Here is an 18,990-nt window from a genome sequence, read left to right as displayed (position 1 = left end):
GTAGTGTGATCCTTCCACACGCTACGCCCTCTCAGTGAGAGTCCGCGCTGCCAGGTGAAAAGAAGCGGTTGATTGGCTGGACGTGTGTCGGAGGAAGCACGTGGTAGCCTCCACTCTCCCAGACCGACTGTGGGGGGTAAGTGCACAGCGACCAGGAAGGGGATTGGGAATTGGCATAACGACTAACGATGGGAGAAAAATCGGAGGGAAAAAGGAGGGGGAAAAAGATAATTAAAAAAAAAATTAATTAAACTCTTCATGGAAACGGAGTAACGTTAATGTTATGTCGAGTTCATACGTGTAGTGTAGTATGAACTCGACATAACGCTAACGACTTAACGTTACTCCGTTTCCAGTGTTGCTGCCACCGTTACGTCGCAGATGGATGGTACACTCTGTTATCTCCGTAGCTAATCCGCGCATAGACTACCGATAGCAGTACCGATACGGATAAACGTCGGAGCTTATCAATACTCCGGTTTTTTCTAATTTAGTACCGTTCCCGTTTAGAACCGGGTTTCGGGGGGCATCCCTAGTTATAGGCCACTCCCATTGCTACGCCCCCTTTTAGCCAATTGGCGTGAACACACGCCGTGTTACCTCCACGCCCAATTTCAACCTCCTAGGGCAGAAACCGGGACATTTGTTGCCCAACCGACAGCAGGGTGCCTTGATTTTTCTAACAAAAGCAAGAACGACTTGGAACCCACCTATCAAAAAGACTGGTATGGTCAAATACACTGCAAATAATTCTATATTCAATTCCACTATAATATCGTGGCAGGTATTCTGGGCCTGGGATAAGTCGCCTGAACGTGGACATGAGTCGGTCTGCTCTCCGTGCTCACCGGTGGTCTTCTGAGCGAGAAGCTCCCGGACTTCCCTCAGCTGTTCCGCCAGCTCCGAGGCGGACAGCGCGGCCTCGTGTCGGGTCACAACCAGGCAGCTGTGGGCCGCCTCGGCGTCCTTCCTTATGCCAACAAGATCAGTGGACATGGCCTCCATCATCCCATCCACCATCATCCCATCCAGGTCCAAGGATTTGTCCTGCGGCCAGAGAGAAGAGAAGGGGGGGGGGGGTTGACATGGAGAGGTCAGTTGGGAAAGATTCTGGACCCAGTGGAGTCTACCTAGAATAAGTTGTTGAACTGCAAATTACCCTGGACCCACAGGGGATTTCCAAAACCGAATGGGTGTTTGTCTTAAGAGAAAGTTGGGTCCTTTGATCCTGAAAAACTACTTTTTGGAGTCAATCACAATTATGTATAGAAAATGTTTTGAGGGACGTATTGACCCAAAAAAAGATGATTACCATGTCTTGCTCTTTGTGGTCGGGTGTGGTACTTTTGACCAGGTTCTTGAAGATTTCCATCCTTCTCTCTGCTCGCTCCTCAACAATCTCCTTCTCCTTGGCCAGCCGCTCACTGAAACATAGACACATACAAATTGGAGGTTTTATTACTGGATGGATATTGTAAACAAGTCACAGTGGTACAGTAATATGCTTTTCTAGTGGATCAATGCCCCCCCCCCCCCCCCCCACACCAAATACTGCCCTGTTTTTCATATAATATAATAAATATTCTACAGTTTAATTCTGGCGAATCAGGAGACTGAATATCTCTGAATTTAATTTGAAAAAAGGGCAGGAGAGGACACTGCTGACAGCAACTCGGGGGGGGGGGGGGGGGGGTGCAGGCAAAAGGGGAATCTCATCCCCGTTTAATCAGTTCCAACATATTAGAGTGTCGGGTGCGGAACTCACTTGTAATCGTCCTGCATCTCGGAGAAGAGTGCAGAGAATTCCATGGTGACCTCCCCCCTGACCTGCGCCTCCAGAACCATGCTCTCCGCCTGCTCCCTCTTCAACTGCTCCCGCAAATGATCCAACAGCGCCTCCTGACTCTGAGAAGTGGAAATGCACACAGCAGAACTTTCAGACAAATTATATTACTACAACAACTAAACACATTTTTACTTTCAAAAACAGCCTCATTTCCCAATAAATGCTGATCTCGCAGTTTTGTCAGGGGAATGGAGACGAGAGAACTTGGACTTTTCAATGAGAAGTCAGTAAGTGCCACATACAAGTGCCGTACACCAGTGTTTCCAAAAGTGTGCGCCATGACATGGGGTGCCGCCACAATCTGCTCATTTCACATTTTAAATAATAAATTGTATCATGCAGATCATAAAAACTTGATTTAGTTACATGTTGTGATGTAGGTGGGTTGGTCATCATCATTATTATTGTATTTGTGACACCATGTGAACATCAGGTTAGTATAGGTATGCGTCGCGATATTGTTTGCATTTGTATTGAGGTGTGTAATTCCCCTTTTTTGTTTCCCCCTTCCCAGGTGCCGCCGGCCCCTCCCTCTAGAGCGTGCCGATTGCCCGAGGATGTGGCAGCTGAGGGCAATCAGCCTCAAGGGGCGGGTGGATAAAACCGGGGATGCGACACTGGCGCCTTTCGTCATTGCCACTGCCTGAGTGGAGTGTGGGTTGCCTAGTATTTGCCACTGTTGTGTGGAATTATATATTGTGTTGGCCTTATTGCCACCATTTGTGTGAACTTATTGTATGGTATATTATTGCTGGGTGGTTCCCAGTGCCAACCTTTTGGCTTGTTGGCTGTGTCCTGTGACACTATTACTCGAGTTCGTTTGGCGTTTACCCCTTTACTTAGTGTTTGTTTGTCTTATTGTATATCCCTGTTTGTTCTCCCCTACCTTATCACCGATTGTGTGTTGTTGTGAGTTTCATTCCCCATTATAAAATAAATACCCATTTACTTTTGGAAAACTTATAGTTTATTCCTGCCGGAACCTGTGCATAAAGCACGTACTGGACGGGTTGGCTTCACAACGACCCGGTCCAGCAGGTATTGATTATTTATTATTAGACCTTTGTAATGTGACAATGTATACATCCATGAATCATCTACAAATGGACCAAACACACACTAGTCTCATTTCCAGACCCATCTCATCACTAGTAATTTCCAGACCCATCTCCACATGCATATCATGAACCGAGTTTAGATACAGTAGCTTTTGCCTTCTGGAGACTCGAGAGATGGAAAGCATGTAAAGTTGTTTCACTATATCTTTCCATCTCTTTCTTCCTCAGAAGCAGGCACGTTATTTTTAAATATCATATCGCTGCTGTCGGGACAAAACCTCATAACTCCATTTTTTGAATATTTTTTTTATTATATAAATCAACTCCGTAGATCATCCTCCATATGTGTGTGTGGGTTTTACAAAGTTTAAACAATGGGAAAGCATTAAACCGATCATCTGTCTAAACCTCCTAACTCTATTCACCCTCAAATCTGTGTTCGTTTTTTTCATCTGCTGAAAAGTTGGGTTTTTGGAGTTATGAGGTTTTGTCCCGACAGCAGCGATATCCTATGTGTTTTAACTTAAATTAGTTTTGATTTTGAATATTCTTAAGGCTGACCTTCGATTTTTTATTCGAAGCTTCGGGGGCCGAGATTTAATTCGAAGCTTCGAGATGAAAAATATATATATATATATTTATAAATAATTTTTTCTTTTTTCTTTTTTTTTAATGTTGTGAGACTTGTACAGCACTTTGTTCAACGTTGTCAGTACTGTAAAGTTTAAACCTTTTTAAATCGTAGACAAACTAAACAATTTGCTTTCATGAAATATTGTAAGCAGTCATTTGAGGCTTTATAAAAGCAGCACAATGAACACAAATCTGTCAGTGCCGAGTCCGACCTCATCTTAAATAACAAACAGCATTGCTTGTTGTAGTTAACAAAGAGACGCAGAGTTGATTTTGCACACCAAAGAAATAAAAATTTGATTTTTTTTTTATATATATACGGTATTCAAATTTTATTTTCATATTCAAATCCCATGCCCATCGAACGAAGCTTCGAAGTATTGAAGACAGCCCTATTAATTTGTATCTATTGTATTCATATTTCCAGGGGTGCCCTGGTGAACAAAGTTTGGGAACTAATGCCATACACTTTACATAAACCTCACGTGTTAAGTGTTTCTTTCCAATTCACCAGTCATTTTGTCCTTGATGCTGCATGCTGGGTTAATGTTGTCCTTGATGCTGCATGTGGGGTTAATGTTGTCCTTGACGCTGCATGGAGGGTTAATGTTGTCCTTGATGCTGCATGCTGGGTTAATGTCGTCCTTGATGCTGCATGTGGGGTTAATGTCGTCCTTGATGCTGCATGCGGGGTTAATGTTGTCCTTGATGCTGCATGCAGGGTTAATGTTGTCCTTGACGCTGCATGGAGGGTTAATGTTGTCCTTGATGGTGCATGTGGGGTTAATGTTGTCCTTGATGCTGCATGGAGGGTTAATGTTGTACTTGACGCTGCATGGAGGGTTAATGTTCTCCTTGATGGTGCATGTGGGGTTAATGTTGTCCTTGATGCTGCATGGAGGGTTAATGTTGTCCTTGATGCTGCATGGAGGGTTAATGTTGTCCTTGATGGTGCATGTGGGGTTAATGTTGTCCTTGACGCTGCATGTAGGGTTAATCTTGTCCTTGATGCTGCATGGAGGGTTAATGTTGTCCTTGATGGTGCATGTGGGGTTAATGTTGTCCTTGACGCTGCATGTGGGGTTAATGTTGTCCTTGATGCTGCATGTAGGGTTAATGTTGTCCTTGATGCTGCATGTGGGGTTAATGTTGTCCTTGATGGTGCATGTGGGGTTAATGTTGTCCTTGATGGTGCATGTGGGTTTAATGTTGTCCTTGATGGTGCATGTGGGGTTAATGTTGTCCTTGATGCTGCATGTGGAGTTAATGTTGTCCTTGACGCTGCATGTGGGGTAAATGTTATCCTTGATACTACATGTGGGGTTAATGGGGAAATCACGTTTCACCAAAAAGGATTTTATGTTTCGTTTCCAATTTTTAAAAGCTAAATTGTTAACGTTAAATGACCGGATGTTGCAGAGAATGCACCGGACCTGATCTGCAACGCCAAGCTATTTTTGGTTAGCGATTTTAACTGCTGCGTCGAAATTCTAAATCCCCTGCCTTATCAGATAGGTATATTTAGAAGGTCTTGTTGATGGGGGCCACAGATAAAGCTAGGAGCTGTTAGGAGCAATATCCATTAATTTGCCTATAGCTGCAGGAGATCCTGGAGAGACGGGAGCTGCTGAAAATACATCACCGGTGAGCGATCTATTGGAAAGCTGGGACCCTTTAGGTTTAGGAATAATTTGAGATGCAGCTCACTGTATATCAATATTTTATGTCTGTTAATATGCAATAAACATGTTTTGAATCCATCCGTTCAAATTATAAAAATTCTGAGTTTAAAAAAAATATATAAAAATAAACGATAAGCCATTACTTAACAGAACGTAGACCAATCTCGGTCACTCTCTTTGTCTGGGAACGCCCAAAACCAAATTCGGTCACGCCCCATTTTGCACGACATCCAGGCTTTTTTTACCGTCAGCGTTTGGGAATTTCATGTCGACAGGTAGGTGAAGTGAAATTATACTTATTTTAGAATATATATATATCAAGCCCCCCCAGCATGCCACAGAATAGAAGAGGACGCTGGCCACTACAGACTGGTAGAATGACTGCAGCAGTCTTATTGCAAACATTGAAGAGACCAGAGTCTCCTCAGGAAGAACAGCCTGCTCTGTCCCTTCCTGTAGAGGGCCTCTGTGTTGTCCGAACAGTCCAGTTTATTGCTCAGGTGTATCCCAACAAGGAACTTATGACTCCACCACCTCCACCTCATAAAAATACAAAGAGGTGCTCCAGAGAGTGTAAACTTACCCGATACGCGTCTTTATCCACAACAACCTTGTCACCATCACTCCCAGTATCTTCATCGCCACTCTCCTGACTCGTTTCCTCCATCATGCTCTCTATACATTCACCATCCTCGTCCTCCTGTAAGTAGGGCTGTCTTTAGGTGAGAGTAATTGCCCATTCAGAGTATTTGTATTGACAATGTTTAGCTAGGTGCAATAGAAAGTGGGAGAAAGGTAACTTTTGTGCAGACAAGATTGGGGATATTTAGACCAAGCCTCCTCTTGGGACGTTTACGGAATTTTACAGCAGTTTTTGTTTCTGAGAAATCAACACCCTCCTCCTGTTAACATTCATTAGCAATGTATCTGCAAGTGCATGGGGTATAGGGCTGCAACTAATGACTATTTTGGTAGTCGACTAATCTGTCGATAATTTTTTCGATTGGTCGACTAATCGAAAAACAATTATATATATAAAAAAATATATATATACATATATATATATATATATATAATTTTTTATTTTTTTTTGCACTACCTATCTTTGTGAAAGTGGCTTCTCAGCTCTGGTCCAGCTGAAGACAGAGCAGAGGAACAGATTGGACATTGAGCATGACCTCAGAGTTGCTTTGAGACTCTTGTCGGGACCAAACAACATCCCCAGTTATCCCATTAGTTCCCCCAAACTTACTGTCGGTCTGTTATGTTAAGCTAAGAAGTCTTCAGCTGGCTGGACCAGAGCTGAGAAGCCACTTTCACAAAGATAGGTAGTGCAAAAAATAAAAATAAAATTAAAAAATATATATATATATTTTTTTTATGACTAATCGACGCAACAATTCCTCGTTGACGATTTTTTTTTATAATCGACGTCGCCGATTATGTCGACTAATCATTGCAGCCCTAATGGGGTGTGAAACAGTTTCTCTCAGTGGGGGCCATGAAGCATTCTAAAAAAAGTATTCATTCATGTTTCATAATTATGTAATTATGGCTCGTTAAGCCGCGGGTTACAATGTTGGCCCCCCCCCCGACGTCACCTGCACATCCTCCAGGCTACTCTCCCAGCCCGTCAGAGAGCTCTTTCTGCGGCCCAGCAGGGCCTTCTTGTCAGCGGTGTTGATGATGAAAGAGAGGTCCTGGGCCGACGTGTGGCCGAGGCTGGGAAGGGGCCTGGTGGCCAGCACCACCACCTGGTGGCCAGAGGTGGGTTCAGTAAGCAATACACAAAGAGAGGGATAGAATATAAGCTGCTGTCGGGACAAAACCTCATAACTCCATTTTTTTTAATATTTCTTTTTTTATATAAATCAACTCCGTAGATCATCCTCCATATGTGTGTGTGGGTTTTACAAAGTTTAAACAATGGGAAAGCATTAAACCGATCATCTGTCTAAACCTCCTAACTCTATTCACCCTCAAATCTGTGTTCTTTTTTTTTTCATCTGCTGAAAAGTTGGGTTTTTGGAGTTATGAGGTTTTGTCCCGACAGCAGCTATACAGACACATGTAGATATTTATACAGGAGGGGGGTAGAAGATGCAAAACTATGCAATATATATATATATATATATATAGAGAGAGAGAGATACATATATGTATATAGAGGGATAGGAGATAGATATTTATATATAGAGGGGTAGGAGATAAATATTCATATAGATGGATAAGATACGCAGATATGTATATAGAGGGATAGGAGATATACAGATATTTACATAGAGATGCAAATCTTTATATAGAGGAGGAATAGGAGATAGATATAGAGATATGCAGATATTATGCAGGAAGAGTGCACGAAAAAGAAACCAGAGGAGTGCACGAAAAAGAAACCAGAGGAGTGCACGAGAAAGAAACAAGAGTGCACGAAAAAGAAGAAACCAGAGGAGAGTGCACGAGAAAGAAGAAACAAGAAGAGTGCACGAGAAAGAAGAAACAAGAAGAGTGCACAAGAAAGAAGAAACCAGAAGAGAGTGAACAAGAAAGAAGAAACCAGAAGAGAGTGCACGAGAAAGAAGAAACCAGAAGAGAGTGCACGAAAAAGAAGAAACCAGAGGAGAGTGCACGAGAAAGAAGAAACCAGAAGAGTGCACGAGAAAGAAGAAACCAGAAGAGAGTGCACGAAAAAGAAGAAACCAGAGGAGAGTGCACGAGAAAGAAGAAACCAGAAGAGTGAACAAGAAAGAAGAAACCAGAAGAGTGCACGAGAAAGAAGAAACCAGAAGAGTGCACGAGAAAGAAGAAACCAGAAGAGTGCACGAGAAAGAAGAAACCAGAAGAGTGCACGAGAAAGAAGAAACCAGAAGAGTGCACGAGAAAGAAGAAAGAAGAAACCAGAAGAGAGTGCACGAAAAAGAAGAAACCAGAGGAGAGTGCACGAGAAAGAAGAAACCAGAAGAGTGCACGAGAAAGAAGAAACCAGAGGAGAGTGCACGAGAAAGAAGAAACCAGAAGAGTGAACAAGAAAGAAGAAACCAGAAGAGTGCACGAGAAAGAAGAAACCAGAAGAGTGAACAAGAAAGAAGAAACCAGAAGAGTGCACGAGAAAGAAGAAACCAGAAGAGTGCACGAGAAAGAAGAAACCAGAAGAGTGCACGAGAAAGAAGAAACCAGAAGAGTGCACGAGAAAGAAGAAACCAGAAGAGTGCACGAGAAAGAAGAAACCAGAAGAGAGTGAACAAGAAAGAAGAAACCAGAAGAGAGCACGTAAGAAGAAACCAGAAGAGTGAACAAGAAAGAAGAAACCAAAGGAGAGTGCACGAGAAAGAAGAAACCAGAAGAGTGCACGAGAAAGAAGAAACCAGAAGAGTGAACAAGAAAGAAGAAACCAGAAGAGTGCACGAGAAAGAAGAAACCAGAAGAGTGAACAAGAAAGAAGAAACCAGAAGAGTGCACGAGAAAGAAGAAACCAGAAGAGTGCACGAGAAAGAAGAAACCAGAAGAGTGCACGAGAAAGAAGAAACCAGAAGAGTGCACGAGAAAGAAGAAACCAGAAGAGTGCACGAGAAAGAAGAAACCAGAAGAGAGTGAACAAGAAAGAAGAAACCAGAAGAGTGCACGTAAGAAGAAAGTACCAGGAGAGTGCACATGAGAAGAAACCAAAGGAGAGTGCACGAGAAAGAAACCAGAAGAGAGTGCACATGAGAAGAAAGTACCAGAAGAGTGCACATGAGAAGAAACCAAAGGAGAGTGCACGAGAAAGAAACCAGAAGAGAGTGCACAAGAAAGAAGAAACCAGAAGAGAGTGCACGAGAAAGAAACCAGAGGAGAGTGCACGAGAGAAAGAAACCAGAGGAGAGTGCACGAGAAAGAAACCAGGAAGTGTACCTTCTGCGCCAGGGCTGAGAACTTGAGTACGTTCAGGGTCTCGTCATACATGGAGGCACACTGGTTTACGTTCACCATCATGCAGGCTTTACCGCGCCCAGAGAAGTAGCCCTGCAGGTAGTGGGTCAGCTTGCTCTCCCTGAAGGGGACGTGCTGCAGCAGCCTGGAGGTGAGATTGATTGATTGAATTTATTTGACAATCAAAATTACATACAATACCCGGTACACACATGTACAGCCATCACATATAATCTAAAATCGTCGTCTAGGATTAAAACACAAAAAAACCTTACGGTTTATTTCCATTGTGGTCCTCACACAATGGAAAATGGACAAGATTACTAGTATCCACCATGCACAAATAAGACATAAATACTAGGGATGTCCGATATTATCGGCCGACCAATATTATCGGCCGATATCGGCAGTAAAATGTGATATCGGAAAATATCGGTATCGGAAAATGGACAAGATTACTAGTATCCACCATGCACAAATAAGACATAAATACTAGGGATGTCCGATATTATCGGCCGACCAATATTATCGGCCGATATCGGCAGTAAAATGTGATATCGGAAAATATCGGTATCGGTTAAAAAAAAAAAAAAAAAAACAATAACAATATTTGTTATATATATATCCAGTGAAATTATTAGTTACCTGAAATTATTCAGTTTTTTGGGGGGGGGGGGGAACCCTGCATATATCGGTATCGGTTGATATCGGTTGATATCGGTATCGGAAATTAAGAGTTGGACAATATCGGAATATCGGTATCGGTAAAAAAGCCAATATCGAGCATCCCTAATAAATACAATACAAAATAAATGCAATAACACAAACAAAAGTCTACAGCACACCCCCATAGATCATCATCCTACGTGACTAAGTCATTTCTTCATATCTTTTTTTAAAAAATTATTTTTGAGACAATCATTTTTATGGACACTGGCAGATTTAAAGACTTCACATAAGTGTTCCCTGCACCCCAGAACAGTTCAGGTCAGCATCTGTGAACACACGCAACACTCTCTCCTAGAACAATAGAAATCAGAGAGAACCCTCAAATCAATGTAAAACCTGTAGAAATGTTTGTGTGAGCTCTTACACCCAAATTAGGTTTTTAATTCTGCTTCAGCCCTTCCAGCAATGCTAGAGAATATAAACCTAATGTGGTCGTAAGAGCTCACACAAACATGCTATGGCCTCATAAGGTTCGTCGTCTATGGAGCAGCCTCGGATTTTATTGGAGGGTTCTCTCTCCGATTTCCATCTTTAGGAGAGAGTGGCGTGTGTTCACAAATACTGACTGAACTGTCCTGGGGTACAGGGAGAACATATATGACTTCTTAAAATAGGTGGTAATTCCCTTGGTAACGCCAGCACTGACATTTACATCCAACGATAAGAAGAGAGAAGGAATTTAACCTTTGCTTTAATTACTTTCATCATGCATGACTAATCACTTGTACATTGTATATTGCACTTTACGGTTACATTTGCACTCTGGTTGGATGCTAAAATAATTTCCGTTGTACTGTATAATGACAACAAATTTGAATCTACGGTAATCATCATCATCTCACTTAGACTGCTGGTTGTGTCGCAGTGCGTTCAGACATTTTCCCAGGATGAGCAGAGACGTGTTGATGTTTCCCGCCTCTTTTAAGCGATCTCCTTTGTTCTGGGTCTTGGCACATCTCTCTGAACCTGCCAGGTCGCACAGACACAGCCTAGTACAGGCAGGAAAAACAAAGAAACATGTATTAAAAATAAATACTGTTTGTGTGTGTGTGTGTGAGGTTACAGCAGCTTGTCATGGGTCTGGCATTGTGTTGTGCAATGTTGGTTGGAGGGACGCACAGATACCACCTTTTCACTGCCAGTATTGCAATCAGTCCTACGCCTTAACCCTTAACTCTGCCGTTGGAAAGAGGAGATTCGGCCCGATCCATAGATGTGCGACTTGGCTATAATAAGGTAATTTATAGGCCTGATATTCTATAATAATATTTCGAATTGCAAGTTTCCGGATGGCAGAATTCAGTACCGAATCTAGACTATCTACGAAACCTTCCGTTTAATCATCTTCCCTTTATTAATTTGCTTAGATTTTGATCTCAAGAAGGTGAACGAGCTCAGTGGCAGTTTTTCATGTCTGGTCATTTTTAGCATGGTGTTATTCACCAGCAAAGATTATAAAAAAAAAAAAAAAAAAAAAAAAAATTGAATTGATATTCTCCTTTGGGTTCATTACAATTTACTCAAGCCTAGTAACAGACAACATTTTTCTGACACTGGAAATACATTCCCTGAGATCCATAGAGGTCCCTAGATACCAATAACATGCAAATGGACCTTGTAGAAGTGGAGCGATCTTCCATTTCCTTATGTATGTTTTTTTTGGCGGATTTTCAGAAAATAGGGCTCAAGAGGTTAAGCATCCGACCGCCAATACAGAGTACCAACCTGTTCCATTACTTTTACCGACTAGTATTAAAAACACTTCTTCAATCAATATCTGAAATGAAAAAGAAAATACTAACGTGTACCGTCTTTCACTATTACTGTATGCACTCGGCTACTAAGGAATCTTGCCTATACAGTATCATTACCTACTATGCACTCAAGACTGTAGCACTCAAGTTCAACACAGTTTCATGAACAATGTTACTGACCCTTAGCTGCCAGAGTTGTACCCTTCCTGCTCACTTGTTGTACAGAACTTGCAAGTCACTTTGGATAAAAGCGTTCCGCTAAATGACTAAATGCAAATGTAAATGTAGTATAGAGTCTAGGGCTGACCCCTATTAATCGATTAGTCGACTAATCGGTCGAAAGGAGCCGTAGTCGACTGGCCAACCTCTTAGTCGAATATAAAAAAAAAAAAAAAAAATCTTATTTTTTCCAAAAGAAAAGAGGCCTAGAAGCGTGGCTAACGCTAATGGCACGCATACCAGAGGCTAACTGCCTACGAAAACAGGCACAGAGGCACTGAAAGAGGATTTCACCCATCTAATGAAGACACTAGACTAGACAAATATCAAGATGTATCCATCAGTGGACCAATTGCATGCTTTTGCAGAGTCGACTCCTTCAGACATTAAGCACCCCCCACAGCCCAAATGGAATGATAAAAAAAAAAAAAAAAAAAATTAAATATTATAATTTCTTTTTTTAAAGTCGACCAATAGTCGACTAACGGCAAATTTTGGCCAATCCTAGTCGACCATCCAAATCCTTAGTCGGGGACAGCCCTAATAGAGTCTATTGGGGAAATACTTGATCTGGCCCGGTATCCTGATATCCAATACCAGTATCAATATGGATGCATCCCTAGATGGTGGTTACATATAAATCATGCCAAAATATAATTTCCCATGCGTCTAAAATGATCGTAAAAACAAAACGAGGTACTGACTCGCTGACATGGACCCTTGGCACCCTGACGTCGTCGACCCGCAGGATGCGAATAGAGAAGATACTGTGGCTGGTGAAAGAAAAGAGAATAAAAGACCATTATTACATGTCAAGGTTAACCCCGTCACTACCACACTACAGATGGTTAACCCTTTCCCCAACACTGTACCTCCTGCTGGAGAGCTGGTTGAGCTTGGTGGAGGAGAAGCTCTGGTTCTTCCTCCCGAGCTTCATCACCTTGTAGGCCTCCTCGGCGTTGTCCACCTGGACCCACCGCAGATCTGACCAGACACACAGACGCACGTTATACACCCACCACAGATCTGACCAGACATGTTATACACCCACCACAGATCTGACCAGACATGTTATACACCCACACAGATCTGACCAGACATGTTATACACCCACCACAGATCTGACCAGACATGTTATACACCCACCACAGATCTGACCAGACATGTTATACACCCACCACAGATCTGACCAGACATGTTATACACCCACCACAGATCTGACCAGACATGTTATACACCCACACACAGATCTGACCAGACATGTTATACACCCACCACAGATCTGACCAGACATGTTATATTATTTATACCCACACAGATCTGACCAGACATGTTATACACCCACCGCAGATCTGACCAGACATGTTATACACCCACCACAGATCTGACCAGACATGTTATACACCCACCACAGATCTGACCAGACATGTTATACACCCACCACAGATCTGACCAGACATGTTATACACCCACCACAGATCTGACCAGACATGTTATACACCCACCACAGATCTGACCAGACATGTTATACACCCACACAGATCTGACCAGACATGTTATACACCCACCACAGATCTGACCAGACATGTTATACACCCACCACAGATCTGACCAGACATGTTATACACCCACACACAGATCTGACCAGACATGTTATACACCCACACACAGATCTGACCAGACATGTGATACACCCACCACAGATCTGACCAGACATGTTATACACCCACCACAGATATGACAAGACATGTTATACACCCACCACAGATCTGACCAGACATGTTATACACCCACCACAGATCTGACAAGACATGTTATACACCCACCACAGATCTGACCAGACATGTTATACACCCACACAGATCTGACCAGACATGTTATACACCCACACACAGATCTGACCAGACATGTTATACACCCACCACAGATCTGACCAGACACACATGTTATACACCCACCACAGATCTGACCAGACATGTTATACACCCACCAGAGATCTGACCAGACACACAGATGCATGTTATACACCAAACACAGATCTGACCAGACACACACATGTTATACACCCAACACAGATCTGACCAGACAGACACACGTGTTATACACCCACCACAGATCTGACCAGACAGACACACATGTTATACACCCACCACAGATCTGACCAGACAGACACACATGTTATACACCCACCACAGATCTGACCAGACAGACACACATGTTATACACCCAACACAGATCCGACCATATACAGCATTTTACAGGCGTGATGTATAATTTAGAAATGTTTTGTAAATCTTCCACAGAAACCCATCTTTAACTGGTCAGTTAACAAAACAGGTGATCCTTCTGTAAAACGCAATGTTCCCCCCTCAACCCATCACCACCATCATCATGTTAAAAGGACAAAATGATGGTGAACGGGAAGGAAAACACTGTTAATTTTCACCATACAGGAGATTATAATCTAATTTTAGATCAGGTAGATAACCATGATATATGTGGTCTGAACTAACGGTGGTATAATTATTATTTGAATAACGACACTATTTAAAGACCGCATATACTGTGTATATATAATAAAATGCATAAATGTGGGCGAAGGGTTTAACCCTTTCACCGCCGCACTACCAAAACGGTTAACCCTTTCACTGCGACAATTAACAGAAGGGTTAAAACCCTCGCACTGCCACACAACTACAGCCGGCGACCGTCGGGTTGTGTGATAGTAAAAGGGTTAACCTTCCGTCGTGTGGCGCAGTGAAAGGGTTTATTAAACGGGTGAACGAGTAAACGAACAACAGACCCTTGACGAAGGAGTTTCCCTTGATGTCCTGGAAGAGGCGCAGGGTGGTCCTCTTCAGCGCGCCGGTGGGCACGGGCTCCAGCAGGTCGTGGATGTTCTCGTTGTAGATCTCGCAGAAGGACACCCACACGGAGAACTTTGTGTGGGCGTCCACCTCCAGACTGACACGTTCCTCCGCTGCCGTCGCCGGCCCCTCCATCTCCAGCGCGCCTGTTGTTAGGAAGTCAAAATTCACTGTCACGCCGGGGGTACAGTATAGAGCTGGTACCAATACATACCGATATTAGTAGGGATGCTCGATATTGGCTTTTTTACCGATACAGATATACCGATATTGTCCAACTCTTAATTTCCGATATCAACCGATACCGATGTATGCAGGGTTTCCCCCGCCAAAAAATGGAATAGGTTCAGGTAATTAACATTACATATCTCTTGTTGTGGAATTAACACAACATTATGCATACTTTTGACAATAAATAAAATCAGAATTTGTTCTTACTTGCTTGCCTGGGTAAATAAATGTTATAAAAAAAAATTAAAAAAAATTAAACAGATACCGATATTTTTCGATATCACATTTGAATGCCAATATCGGACATCCCTAGATATTAGCATTCCTGTTATGGCCGAAACACTATATTACAGATGACGTTATCTGTATAAATAAAACACATTTCTATGATGATACGCTTTGTACATAATATTTTGTACATACTGAAACAATGTTTACATTTCTTTAAAAAAAAAAAAAAAGTTTACTGCTACATGGAGCCTGCATCTATTTTATTGATAATTTCCACCCAATTGTTGCCAGATACAAGCCGAATTGATGTAGGCCAGGGCATATCTCAAAACATTGATTACAGTGAGCTTAGCGTCAAACATGGCCCAAATATATCAGACAAGTATTCAACACTGCATAACGGACGCTATTGGTAGACATGTGAAATTGGTAGACAAGCAATATTGGTAGAGGCAGGTGATCTGGGGGATATAACGTTTCAACTCCGCTTGAGTTCATTTTAACGTTGCTTGCAGCCTCAATACATAACTGCTCAACTGGTATTTAGCCCCCAGGTCAGTGTCTCGGAGAATGGCAAACATTTAACTCTTTCCGTATGGAAAACGAGACCTGTTCAAATCAAACCGGAGGCTCTAATATATCCATCCAAAAGAAAAACAAGCCGAGAACTAAAGAGATCTTGCCTTCAAGGGAGCTCTTGCTGGTGGAACTCATCTGGGAGACGGCACTCTTCTGAGTATCACTCTGTTGAGTATGGAGAGAGAAGGTGGCAAACTATAAGAGCTGCACTAAAGGACCTGCATATTAAAGTCACATTAATACAAACTATAAGAGCTGCACTAAAGGACCTGCATATTAAAGTCACATTAATACAAACAATAAGAGCTGCACTAAAGGACCTGCATATTAAAGTCACATTAATACAAACTATAAGAGCTGCACTAAAGAACCTGCATATTAAAGTCACATGAATACAAACAATAAGAGCTGCACTAAAGGACCTGCATATTAAAATCACATTAATACAAACTATAAGAGCTGCACTAAATAACCTGCATATTAAAGTCACATTAATACAAACAATAAGAGCTGCACTAAATAACCTGCATATTAAAGTCACATTAATACAAACAATAAGAGCTGCACTAAAGGACCTACATATTAAAGTCACATTAATACAAACAATAAGAGCTGCACTAAATAACCTACATATTAAAGTCACATTAATACAAACTATAAGAGCTGCACTAAAGAACCTGCATATTAAAGTCACATTAATACAAACTATAAGAGCTGCACTAAAGGACCTGCATATTAAAGTCACATTAATACAAACAATAAGAGCTGCACTAAAGGACCTGCATATTAAAGTCACATGAATACAAACTATAAGAGCTGCACTAAAGAACCTGCATATTAAAGTCACATTAATACAAACTATAAGAGCTGCACTAAAGGACCTGCATATTAAAGTCACATTAATACAAACTATAAGAGCTGCACTAAATAACCTGCATATTAAAGTCACATGAATACAAACTATAAGAGCTGCACTAAAGGACCTGCATATTAAAGTCACATTAATACAAACTATAAGAGCTGCACTAAAGGACCTGCATATTAAAGTCACATGAATACAAACTATAAGAGCTGCACTAAAGGACCTGCATATTAAAGTCACATTAATACAAACTATAAGAGCTGCACTAAAGAACCTGCATATTAAAGTCACATTAATACAAACTATAAGAGCTGCACTAAAGAACCTGCATATTAAAGTCACATTAATACAAACTATAAGAGCTGCACTAAAGGACCTGCATATTAAAGTCACATTAATACAAACAATAAGAGCTGCACTAAATAACCTGCATATTAAAGTCACATTAATACAAACTATAAGAGCTGCACTAAAGGACCTGCATATTAAAGTCACATTAATACAAACTATAAGAGCTGCACTAAAGGACCTGCATATTAAAGTCACATGAATACAAACTATAAGAGCTGCACTAAATAACCTGCATATTAAAGTCACATTAATACAAACTATAAGAGCTGCACTAAAGGACCTGCATATTAAAGTCACATTAATACAAACTATAAGAGCTGCACTAAAGGACCTGCATATTAAAGTCACATTAATACAAACTATAAGAGCTGCACTAAAGGACCTGCATATTAAAGTCACATTAATACAAACTATAAGAGCTGCACTAAATAACCTACATATTAAAGTCACATGAATACAAACTATAAGAGCTGCACTAAATAACCTGCATATTAAAGTCACATGAATACAAACTATAAGAGCTGCACTAAAGGACCTGCATATTAAAGTCACATTAATACAAACTATAAGAGCTGCACTAAAGGACCTGCATATTAAAGTCACATGAATACAAACTATAAGAGCTGCACTAAATAACCTGCATATTAAAGTCACATTAATACAAACTATAAGAGCTGCACTAAATAACCTGCATATTAAAGTCACATGAATACAAACTATAAGAGCTGCACTAAAGGACCTGCATATTAAAGTCACATTAATACAAACTATAAGAGCAGAGCTGCACTAAAGGACCTGGATATTAAAGTCACATTAATACAAACAATAAGAGCTGCACTAAAGGACCTGCATATTAAAGTCACATTAATACAAACTATAAGAGCTGCACTAAAGAACCTGCATATTAAAGTCACATTAATACAAACAATAAGAGCTGCACTAAAGGACCTGCATATTAAAGTCACATTAATACAAACTATAAGAGCTGCACTAAATAACCTGCATATTAAAGTCACATTAATACAAACTATAAGAGCTGCACTAAATAACCTGCATATTAAAGTCACATTAATACAAACTATAAGAGCTGCACTAAAGGACCTGCATATTAAAGTCACATTAATACAAACTATAAGAGCTGCACTAAAGGACCTGCATATTAAAGTCACATTAATACAAACTATAAGAGCTGCACTAAAGGACCTGCATATTAAAGTCACATTAATACAAACTATAAGAGCTGCACTAAAGGACCTGCATATTAAAGTCACATTAATACAAACTATAAGAGCTGCACTAAAGGACCTGCATATTAAAATCACATTAATACCCACAGAAAGATATAACCCCACCGTATCACAGTGGCAAGCACCCTACCGGTAACAGTTATGCAATTGAACCATTAGCGGTGTTCCTCAGACGACAAAGACTGTCTGACAATTATCGTACATGATAACAGTCTTATCGGGGATGCACCGATACTGGTATGGGATATCAGCATCGGATATTTTCCCCAAAACTAAAGTCTGATAACAATAAGCATATAACATGCTATAAATCAAAGCGACTTGGTTTGCTGCATGTGTATATCATTTTTGGCCAATGACCGCAAACTGATGGTATTTGTTTAAAATTTAACTGTAGACGATAATCGGCATGAACACGCGCGCACACACTTGACCTCCATGCCAAAGTTGAGCCTCCTAGGGTGAAAGCTGTGGCCGCTAGAGAGTGGAGACATTGTTGTGGACCAAACAACAGAGTGACATATAATTCATTGTATTTGTAAAGCGCTTCTCAGGAACCCGAAGTCGCTGGTCGCAGCTAGGGCTGAGCCCAAACATTCGTTATGTTGGCATTCGAATTCTAAATCAACATTCAAATTTTATCTTTTTTATTCATTTTTTTTTTTTTAATAAATTCTATTCATTCATTCTGTTTAAACCAATGGGGGTTTTCTTCACAGTTGCAGATAAAGATTAGGCTACACTAATATTATAGTATTAAAATAAACTGATTAGTTATATTCATTAGAAAGTTAA

General features: G+C 41.0%; 1 protein-coding gene across 1 annotated transcript in view; it reads right to left on the bottom strand.

Moving 5' to 3' along the window:
• kif20ba (kinesin family member 20Ba) overlaps positions 1–18,990 on the bottom strand; it is a 94,394-nt gene that overhangs the window by 62,731 nt on the left and 12,673 nt on the right. The window contains 10 exon segments of the mRNA XM_084322114.1: positions 849–1,047; positions 1,313–1,424; positions 1,766–1,905; positions 5,803–5,919; positions 6,821–6,973; positions 9,108–9,270; positions 10,697–10,843; positions 12,532–12,600; positions 12,700–12,811; positions 14,631–14,864. Coding sequence (XP_084178240.1) covers positions 849–1,047; positions 1,313–1,424; positions 1,766–1,905; positions 5,803–5,919; positions 6,821–6,973; positions 9,108–9,270; positions 10,697–10,843; positions 12,532–12,600; positions 12,700–12,811; positions 14,631–14,864 — 1,446 coding nt within the window.

The sequence above is a fragment of the Notolepis coatsorum genome (genome assembly GCF_963971535.1).
Source record: "Notolepis coatsorum genome assembly, chromosome: 9".
NCBI classification, from domain to species: domain Eukaryota; kingdom Metazoa; phylum Chordata; class Actinopteri; order Aulopiformes; family Paralepididae; genus Notolepis; species Notolepis coatsorum.
This window is presented reverse-complemented; position numbering and strand designations above follow the sequence as displayed.